Source organism: Medicago truncatula, chromosome 1, assembly GCF_003473485.1.
Source record: "Medicago truncatula cultivar Jemalong A17 chromosome 1, MtrunA17r5.0-ANR, whole genome shotgun sequence".
Lineage (NCBI taxonomy): Eukaryota > Viridiplantae > Streptophyta > Magnoliopsida > Fabales > Fabaceae > Medicago > Medicago truncatula.
In genome coordinates, this window is record NC_053042.1 from 52,036,866 (window position 1) to 52,047,319 (window position 10,454).

Here is a 10,454-nt window from a genome sequence, read left to right on the forward strand (position 1 = left end):
CACACAATTGCACATCAACTTTAATGTCGCAGGATCATCGCAAGCTCAACTACAAGCTTATAAGCCAAAGCATCAAAACACTTGTGCATGCGGATGCCTCGGTAACGCCAAAATTGATCATTGCGCACATTAAAGAAAAGTTTAACTACACAACCACGTATCGAAAGGCGTGGTTAGCAAAGAACGCTGCCATCGAATCTATTTACGGGAAATGGGAGGAATCATATAATGATCTTCCGCAATGGTTGAATGTGATGAAGGAGACGATGCCAGGGACCGTCTTCGATTTAAAAACGCAGATTGGCGAGAATGGAGAGACACAATTTCATCGTCTATTTTGGGCCTTCTATCCATGCATCAATGGGTTTAAGTATTGCAAACCAGTTGTCCATGTCGACGGGACGTGGTTGTATGGCAAGTACAAAGGAACATTGTTGCTTGCGGTAGCACAAGATGGAAACAACAAAACGATTCCAATCGCCTTTGCGCTTGTCGAAGGTGAGACAAAGGAGGGCTGGAGTTTTTTTTTGAAAAATCTAAGAAGGCACGTCACAAAGGGAATATTTGTCTGCATGGTCTCCGACAGACATGAATCAATTAAAAGCGCATTCAATGACCCAAGGAATGGTTGGCAAGCAACTGGTTCAGCTCATGTGTACTGCATTCGACACATTAAGCAGAATTTCATGAGGACAATCAAGGATGGAGATCTTAAGGATGTTGTCAATAATATGGGTAAGAATATTATGTTACAGTTTTTTTTTTTATCGTGTTATTATTAAATAGGTTCACTATCTAACTAATTGTTTTTTCTTAACATGCAGGATATGCCCTAAACGTACCCTTGTTCAATTACTATCGTGGTGTAATCCAGGAGGCAAATCAGCGTGCATTAGATTGGGTGGACAATATTCCGAAAGAAAAGTGGACTCAAGCATATGATGAGGGTCGACGATGGGGCCAAATGACAAGCAACATCGTTGAGTCGTGGAACTCTGTGTTTAAGGGAACACGCAACCTACCTGTTACACCTATAGTTCAATCAACCTACTATAGGCTGGCATGTCTCTTTGCTGATAGGGCTCAAAAAGCGTTTGCAAGGGTAGGTTCCGGAGATTTGTTCAGTGAATATTGCCAAAATGCGATTCAGGATGACATTGTTAAGTCCAACACCCATCATGTCGAACAGTTTGACCGAGAAAGGTATACCTTCTCAGTCCGTGAGACCGTCAACTACAGGGAAGGAAGGCCAATGGGAACTTTCAAGGTGGACCTACGAGCGGGGTGGTGTGATTGTGGGAAATTTCAAGCTTTACATTTGCCATGTTCTCATGTCATAGCCGCGTGTTCTTCATTTCGCCATGACTACACAACCCTTATTCCACCTGTGTTCAAAAACGAGAGTGTTTACTCCATCTACAACACAGCCTTCAAAGTAGTCCACGACAAGAGTTATTGGCTTCCATACGACGGTCCCGTGCTTTGCCATAATCCAAACATGCGAAGACTAAAGAAAGGTCGACCCAATAGTACCCGCATAAGGACTGAAATGGACGAGGAGGTGGTGGAGAGGACTCCGACACCGAGACGGTGTGGGTTGTGTCGGCATACCGGTCATATTAGGAGAAATTGTCCGAGTTTAAATAATCGGTAGTTAATAATGTTATGTATTATGTGTTCAAATAAATTAATATATTTTTTTCTATCATTATTATTTGTTGTGTTTTATTTTATGTAAAAAAATGCTATTTGTTCAAAAAAAAAAAATGTAAAACAATGCTGCCAAAAAAATAAAAAGAAAAAACGAAAAAAAATAAATTATGTGCTACGGGAGGTCATAGTTTACATTGGCGTAATTGGTTTCCGCGGAGAAAGTAGTTTTTTTATTAAATATTTATCATTATTATTATTATTTATTATTATTTATCATTATTATTATCATCATTATTTAATTTTTAAAAAAAAAAACGAAAAAAAAAATTAATTAATCGGTCCCGCCAGATGAAATGGCGGGAATGAAAAAAAATTAAAAAAAAAAAACCTGACGCGACGGCTGTCAGCTCCGGCGGCCAGTCCCGCCGTTTCAGGTGGCGGGAACGCCACTAAAAGACAAAAAAAAAAAAAAAAAACTCAAAAGTGGGTCATTTTGGTATTTTTTTTTCAAAGGGGGTCATACTTGGATTTTTTTTGGCAAATAGGGTCACAAAAAAAAAAATTTCAGCATTTGAACTGACATATACAGAAAATAAAAAGTTGTAAAAATTATGAATTCTAATAACTTACTGTCAACAAAATGAATCTTTGTAACCTCATGTTAATATTAAAATTAGCTTTTGAATTTCACTTTTTGTATTTAATTTCTACTATGTGTATGTAAAAAACATTTCTTCATCCATGTATTTCAATTAGATACTATGTTTTCTACCTGATTTCCACCAATTCCACACATTTGCCGTTGAACCATTTAAGCTAGGGAATATGCTTCTTGATAGTTTCACTGAATTTTCCTTCACGATGAATGACATCGCTGCTCTTCTTATAGTTCAAGTTAATTCAAATTAAGCATTGTATTATTTGAGATGATATTACTTTTTTTGAACAAGCTAAAATGAGATATTATTAAAAACTCACTGATGTATCTCCGCGCACAAGACGTGCAACTAGAAATACATCAAAAGAACAATTACAAAGTCATTGGTGCCGCATAATCAAGCACCGTCAAAGAACAAAAGAGCAAACATGAAATAGTAAATTAACAACACCCATACAAAGGAGCGTGTGTCGCCGCCAATCCTGAAAAGCAAAAACAAAGGAAGGCAAATGAGCCTTTAACCACAGGAAAGATGTCAGCTTAACATTGTCCAAGATGGTATTGGGATCAGATGCCTTGTTGTTGAACATTCTGTTGTTCCTTTCCTTCCAAGTGTTCCAAACGCAAGCAAACGAGATAACCTTAAAGAATGAGTGCGATGATCGCGGCATACCCGCCATACGACAAAAGTGATGAAAATGGTCACGGATCACACAAGAATAAACCGAAGAGATCTGCAGCCAATGCCACACAAGAGACCACACACTGCTCAAAGTAGCGCAGCCCAGAAACAAATGGTCGGCCTCCTCACGGAAACCGCAGCCAGCTGGACACATGATCAACTCGTCACTAATCACCCTCCGTCTCACCAGGTTGTCTCTGGTTGCAAGACGGCTGCGAAGAAGGCGCCACACGAACAAGGAAACCTTTAAAGGAATAAGATTATGCCATACATTATCAGTACACTCCCGATCCAAAGGAGCATCCGCAGACGTGAGGAACTGATAAGCCCCACAGACGGAATAGCCTTGAGAAGGGTCTGGCAACCATTTCCACCTATCATGAATATGAGCCTGCAAAACAATGTTAAGTAATAAAAAAAAGTGCATTCCCTCATTTTCTCCTCCTCCATGCTAATAGGCTCCGTCTCCACACCCACGCGCCACCCCCTTCCTCCCATCCCAAACACGCCATCTCCCCCACGCCATCTGAGATAATATTACTGTATTTTCTGATACATTGTTTAATGATGGTTTGAAACCTATATTTATTGAAGTATTTCGTGTGCATTGCATAAATTTTTAATTTTAGTTAAGGATAAAAGACTTATTTATTGACAGAATTCCCAAGTTAGTCCGTCATTTAGGTTTAAAAGTTTCAAATAGGTTCTTTTAGTTGATAAACTATTTCACCGCTACCCCTGCTGTCAATTAATAATTAACTCAGGCTGATGTAGCCGTTAAGTTGTTGACTTGGATTAAACTAATGCATTTTAAAAGCTCCAATCGTCACAAATGATTATTATAGCACTATAAATGTTGTTTAATAGTGCTATAAAGGCATTTGGTGTTGTAAAAAGGTGTATTTCTAGCACTATAAATGATCATTTGTGACCATTAAATGTAGCATTTTGACATTTATAGTAGTGAAATAACTTAACTTGGGAATAGTTTATCAACTAAAAGGAAACTAAAAGGAATAGTTTATCTGTGACCAAGTCAATAACTTAACGGCTACATTGGTATCAGTTAATTATTAACTGACAGCAAGGGTAACAGTGAAATAGTTTATCAACTAAAATGACCTATTTAAAACTTTTGAAACTTAAAGGACTAACTTGGGAATTATGTCAAACTAAATAGACCTAATTGAATCTTTCGAAACTTAAAAGACTAACTCGGGAATTCTGTCAAACTAAAAGGACCAAAAGTGGTATTTGGCATAAAAAATAGTATAATTGTCATAATTAATTTGTTGAATATATTTTTTTAACCATTTCCCCATTTTTTTAAAAAGTATTTGCGTGTTTTATTATATCATAAAAATCTCATCACATTCTTATTTTTATGAAACCTTGAGTCATGTTTTATATTATTTTAGTTATATTATAATACACTTTTAGTGTTTTTTAATTAAATGGATATATATTGAATATAAACACTGTGGGGAGAGGATCATGGATTGTGTTGTGAGAAAAATGCACTTTATTCAACGCGGGGTTATCGTGATTATTCCGTGTTTTGAACGATCGAAGAAGACAATAACTCAAGGATTGACTCCAAAAATCTGTAGTCAACCATGTTTTGAACATATAGTCTAGTTGATTAAGCCTGGCCCTAGCAACACGCAAATGCATCACGCCAAACGTATCAACATTTTGTTCTACATGCATCAACTATCACAAGCTCATTCTTGGATTTTCACACTTGGAAACCCTAAACACCCGTATTTACTTACAAAGAGGAAAATACGCAATAATTTTCTTAAATATTAAATTATTAAACAATGTTTGGATTAGATGATTCAAGTGATCTCTTTTAACTTAATCAAATATATTTGATTTGAATTCAACCTTGAAAATGTCGTACCTTTGATATTTTAAGAGATAATTTTGATGATTGTTGTAATCATGTTTGACTCAAGGTAATCATATGCAACTGAGTTTAGACAAACATCAAACCAAATTAACATAAACTTACGGTACTTTTTTAACATAAAAACGCAAGAATTACCTTAATCAGTGGAAAAATGAGAGTAAAACATAAATAAAACAAGAGAATTGTAAACAAAGGCACACCACAAAGTGTAACACTAAGACTATCACATGATATCAGCAACTCTGTTTGCATGTTAAAGATGTCAACGATAAAATAGTATCTGTAAGTCCAAGATATTGCAAGCATTACTAGATGAATTATTATTGATCATTAATCAGTAATCAACAATTTAAAAATGAATCAAACATTAAGATTAAAATTAACTTTTTCAAAAAAATCAGTTTCATGACTGCACCGTAGAAGCTCCCTAAATCATGTCTTAGTGTGCTTGCAAATAAATATAGTAGGATACGTTGAGAGAACGTTTAGATAAGCAGTTTAACTAAATATTAGTATTTATATTTTTCTCTATAATATTTAATACTAAGTTCTCACAGACTTATTCTTTCAGCAGAATTTTTATGAAATTCAAAATAACCTAGTATATTATAAGAGAAATAATGTCATTTTCAGAAGAAAAAATTGGCTTACTTCACGATATATGCGTGTGTGATGTGAACAAGATGGACGAGAAACGCGCATTTTAGACGACAGAAAGTAAAAATATTTCTTGTACTTGTCTTCATTCAAACCTGAGTTGGTACCAAAAACAAACTTGTGTCGTAAAAGTCTAGTAAACCTGAATTATTGGACGTGGACGTGAGGAAAAAATATGCAAAAAAGGACACAAAAAAAGAATTCGAGTGAAAGTGAAAAATTATTTTATTCGAGTAAATAATAGAGTAGTAGGACACAAGTGGACATGCATAGATCAAACTTGTGAAAAGAAAAAGGGAAATTCAAAGGAAGGAAGGGAAAAAGGTGCATGCGTCTGTATATTGTAGTATTAGGTGGTTTGGTGATAGTTTTGCACTAGTTATTTTATTTCATTCACGATTTGGTTTGACAGATAAGATGTTTATGTCTCAATTGGATTCATGATATAAAAAGAAGTTTTTTAGTGAAGTTTTACCAACATTATATCTATCTAGCATCAAATTTAATTAAACAAGTAGTCATTTGCACTCAAATGTATTAAACGTTGCCATGATAGTCTTATGGAAGTTTCTACATTACACCCTTGAATTAAGGAAAATGTAATAAAGAGATATTTATCGACTTTTATATTTTAGAAAATATTATTTCATAAGAAAAAACGTCATTTCATTCTTTATAAGAATCATATTAATTTTTTAACATTTCATCAAAAAAATTAATCAATATTGAATATTATGAGTATTAAAAATAAAAATAAAAAAGTTGAATTTTGATTTGCCGATACTTTTGAGAAATAAAATATAATTATTATAATCGTAATTGATAGAAAATATATGTTTTTTTTTTAAATAATTCATTAAACTATTCATTTAATATTATAGGTGTACCAGTACACTCAACTTTTTTGAGTATACCGTAGAAATTGCCTAGTCTTATATTGCAAACAACTTTTAATGTCTTGTGTGTTAGTAGTTTTATAGACTAAATTGACTAATTGAAAATATTTTTTAAAATTAAATTGACTATCTAAAAATATATTCGAATAGTAAATCACTAATAAAAAGATAACTGTGGAGTTGTTTGAAATTTCTATATGATCACCCCACATTCATAAATCAAAATTTTTTCCCTAAAAAAAATAAATCAAATTTTTGTTTACTCGTTTTAATTGCTTCTGTGACATATATTAATGTGTATTTATGTGAAAACATAATTTTTATAAAGTATGAAACTGAAATGAAATAAATCTAAAATAAATTTTATGAAAAAGTCAATTAGTTTTTTGACCAAAAAAATAAAAATATATATTAAATTGATTAATTTAAATTATTAAATATCTTAAATATTAATTGATTTATATTTTATTATAAATTAAGAATGTCTTTTTTTGTCTTTTTATATTTATCAGCTAATTGAACCGCTAATTTTACCAAATACTTTAATTAACTTATCAGTCCTCGTAAGCTGAAAGACAATGCACAATATATACAAGGTTGGGATTCGAATCCGAAAAAGAAAAAAAAAACATAACCTTAATGTTGACACTCCTTTTCAATTATACTCCCTCCGTTTGGAAATATATGTCACTTTAGAAAACATATTTGTCCCAAATTGTATGTCGCTTTACAATACCGATGAAACATTAATGTTACTTTTCATATTATAACATTAACTATTTATTCCTCTCTCTTCTTTCAAGTCTTTTATTTATCTTTCCCATATTATTTATTAAGGACAATTTTATAAAACAACTCATAATATCTTTTTTCCATACAATATTAATTACATTTCTTAATATGTGTGAAATGCGTAAAACGTCGTACAATTTGGGACGGAGGGAGTATTTATTGTTTTTATTACATGTTTAAATTTTTTATTCTTAATTGCCATAGTGGTTTTTTACACCCGGCGTTTATGAGAGAGAGATTACGATGAAAAGGAAAATGATTAATAGTAAAGGGAAGGAAGCGCGTTAAGAAAACAAAAGAGAAGGAGGAAAGGGAACATATCTTTGATTGAGGGGTCCGTCTTCCCCCTGTAAACGAGGCATTCACCCACTGACTTTTCATTTCATTCCTCAAACCCCTTTCTCTCTCTCTCTCTCTCTCTCTCCGATTCTGCACATACCTAATCACCACACCATCCTCAACCATCATCTATAAATTCTCATCATCCTCAATTTCGAACCCTTCGATTTCGATACATACATAGATCATGCTGCGTTTGTGCTTAAGCCCTCTCGATTTCTGCTTCCGTCGCCGTGGTGCCTCTGACTTTCTCCTCTGGCACACAGACTTGAAACCTCACGCCTCCGGTGATTTCTCAATTGCCGTTGCTCAGGCTAATTACTCTCTCGAAGATCAAAGTCAAGTCTTCACCTCTCCTTCTGCCACCTATGTCGGTGTTTATGACGGTCATGGTGGTCCTGAAGCTTCTAGATTTGTCAACAACCGTCTTTTCCCCTATTTACACAGTTAGTATCTTCCATTACTCTTAATTATTGTTTATCTGTGTTTGACAAGTTTGGTGTGGCATTGGAACAATTAAGTAATAATCAACACAATTATATTTCTTGTGTTTTGTATTAAGATCCATTTATTTCAAGTGATTGATTTGAATTTTTTGAAATATAATTTTGAGTTCGAGTTGCTCTGTACTTGACAACTCTGACACCAACACCTCTTATCGAAGTCGTGTCTGAGATGCATCGTTGATATTTTCTGTCTATTGGTTGATTGTGATGCATAGTGACATCATTACCGAACCTATGTTTTTTTTTTTTTTTTGCTAATGTTATTTGTTTCCATAATGCTAACTTGTATTTGATTTTGATTTGTAGAATTTGCCTCTGAGCAAGGGGGATTGTCAGCAGATGTGATAAAAAAGGCGTTTAGTAAGACCGAGGAGGACTTTTTGCATTTGGTTAAGTTGTCGTTGCCAATTAGTCCTCAGATTGCGTCTGTGGGATCGTGTTGTCTTCTTGGTGCAATTTCTGATAATGTGTTGTATGTTGCCAACCTGGGTGACTCTAGAGTTGTTCTTGGTAGGAAGTATCTTGAGAACAAGAATTGTCATGTGGAGGCTGTGCGCTTGTCAACGGATCATAATGTAGCTGATGAGGAGGTGAGGAGAGAAGTTGAAGCTCTCCACCCTGATGATTCACACATTGTGGTTTATAGCCGTGGTGTTTGGAGGATTAAGGGCATCATACAGGTACAAATATAATATATATATATATATATATATCGTTAGTCTCTTATTAACAAAGTTGTACTATTAAATTGTGTTGAATATTGTAAACATACCAATATGTCTGTGATTGTGGTGTAATCTTGTCTGCCGGTTTTAATGCTATTATTTGCAATTACAACTTTTGAGTAAAACCAGTTCTTTTATTTTATGTGCTTCTTCTTTCAATCCTTCATTATGTAAATATTGTTGTTTATTATGAACATGATGTATTTCCAGTCTTATCAAACAGAGGTGCTGCAAGGGGGAGATGGTCTGGTTTATTTTTGCAGATAAATGGGGTCAGGGTAGCTGATCTAAACAGTTTTTTTTTTTTTTTTTTTTATGTTGCAGGTGTCTAGATCTATTGGTGATGTGTACTTGAAGAGACCAGATTTCTACAGAGATCCCATTTTTCGGCAATTTGGAAATCCTATTCCTTTGAAGCGTCCAGTAATGACAGCTGAACCATCAATCATCATTAGGGAGCTTGAGTCAGATGATTTATTCTTAATATTTGCATCAGATGGCCTTTGGGAACAATTAAGTGATGAAGCAGCAGTTGATATTGTTTTCAAATATCCAAGAGCTGTGAGTGTCTTCTGTTACTTGTGAGCTGCACAGAATAATAGAGTTTCAATTTTCTTACATGGTGTTGTGTTTTTGTTTTTGTTTTTGTTCTACGTGCAGGGAATTGCCAAGAGACTAGTAAGAGCTGCTCTTCAGGAAGCTGCAAAGAAAAGAGAGATGAGATATGCTGACATAAAGAAAATTGACAAAGGAATTAGAAGACACTTCCATGACGATATCACCGTTATCGTGATCTATCTTGATCAGCATGGAAGTTCTTCTAGTGGTGAATTTAAGCAAACTGCTGTTGGGTATACAACTGCCCCTGTTGATATATTTTCTCTAAATGCTGATGAATCTGAGAAGAGCATGCTTGGTTCAGTTGGCTAAAGAGTGAAATTGCTTCAATGAATCATAAGCTGACCTTATTTTGGATAAAATTATTCATAAGTGAAAGATGAGTATTGTTGGTAAATTAAGAGAATTCTGGAGTAAAAGATGCAAATTTGAAATTACTGCATAGATAGTGACTGCAAGTTGCTGACATATTTTTCTTGGTGCTGATATACATATGTATAGTTGTGAAGTTTATATTTTTGGGTTTGATGATGGTATCAATTTTGTTTATATGAACAGAAAATTAAAATTTGTATTAATTGGTTAGTCCTTGTATGGATCTATGGTAATGTTCGTGAATGACAGGGTACGAGGTAAGGGTTGGTGACATTGCACCAACTAACAGAACTGCCGGGTGGGCAGGTGGATGTTTATGATAAGCAGAGTTGTATATTGATGGCAATTTACAACGGGAAATGAAGTTGCAGACAAATTCTTAATCGTGCCTTATCCATTCTTGCATACAGAATATATGATAAAAGTGTTGGAGCAGTTTGCGTTTTAGTTATCAAAAACAGATTCTTTTCTTTGAGTTATCAGAATGAATGTAAAACTGAGAAATACGTGACGTCTCTCCACTTTTGCCGTGCTATTCAGATGTTTGGATTGTTGTCCGTCGATGTGCTTTCGTTGTCCAACTTGCATTTCAGCTAAAGCTACCTTTCCTAGCTTCAGCTCATGACAAAATCGATCTA

At 34.3% G+C, this 10,454-nt stretch overlaps 2 protein-coding genes across 2 annotated transcripts; one reads left to right on the forward strand and one right to left on the reverse strand.

The window, feature by feature from the left end:
• Positions 1 to 2,718: 2,718 nt before the first annotated feature.
• Positions 2,719 to 3,505, reverse strand: LOC112418674 (uncharacterized). The gene is made up of 2 exons (XM_024775142.1): positions 3,467 to 3,505; positions 2,719 to 3,384 (listed from the first exon to the last, which is right to left on the reverse strand). Exons 1-2 carry the CDS (start codon positions 3,503 to 3,505, stop codon positions 2,719 to 2,721), a joined length of 705 nt encoding a protein of 234 aa, XP_024630910.1.
• A 3,987-nt stretch (positions 3,506 to 7,492) lies between these two features.
• Positions 7,493 to 10,254, forward strand: LOC25485359 (probable protein phosphatase 2C 63). The gene is made up of 4 exons (XM_013614545.3): positions 7,493 to 8,038; positions 8,405 to 8,778; positions 9,148 to 9,384; positions 9,484 to 10,254. Exons 1-4 carry the CDS (start codon positions 7,780 to 7,782, stop codon positions 9,751 to 9,753), a joined length of 1,140 nt encoding a protein of 379 aa, XP_013469999.1. The 5' UTR covers positions 7,493 to 7,779; the 3' UTR covers positions 9,754 to 10,254.
• Positions 10,255 to 10,454: the final 200 nt, after the last annotated feature.

Excerpts from the sequence above, each read along its gene's own strand:
- LOC25485359 (XM_013614545.3), top strand. The coding sequence starts at position 7,780 with ATGCTGCGTTTGTGCTTAAGCCCTCTCGATTTCTGCTTCCGTCGCCGT. Across the intron at positions 8,039-8,404 it reads TCTTTTCCCCTATTTACACA|AATTTGCCTCTGAGCAAGGG; the intron begins GTTAGTATCTTC and ends TTTGATTTGTAG. Across the intron at positions 8,779-9,147 it reads GGATTAAGGGCATCATACAG|GTGTCTAGATCTATTGGTGA; the intron begins GTACAAATATAA and ends TTTATGTTGCAG.
- LOC112418674 (XM_024775142.1), bottom strand. The coding sequence starts at position 3,505 with ATGGCGTGTTTGGGATGGGAGGAAGGGGGTGGCGCGTGG. Across the intron at positions 3,385-3,466 it reads AGGAAGGGGGTGGCGCGTGG|GCTCATATTCATGATAGGTG; the intron begins GTGTGGAGACGG and ends ATTGTTTTGCAG.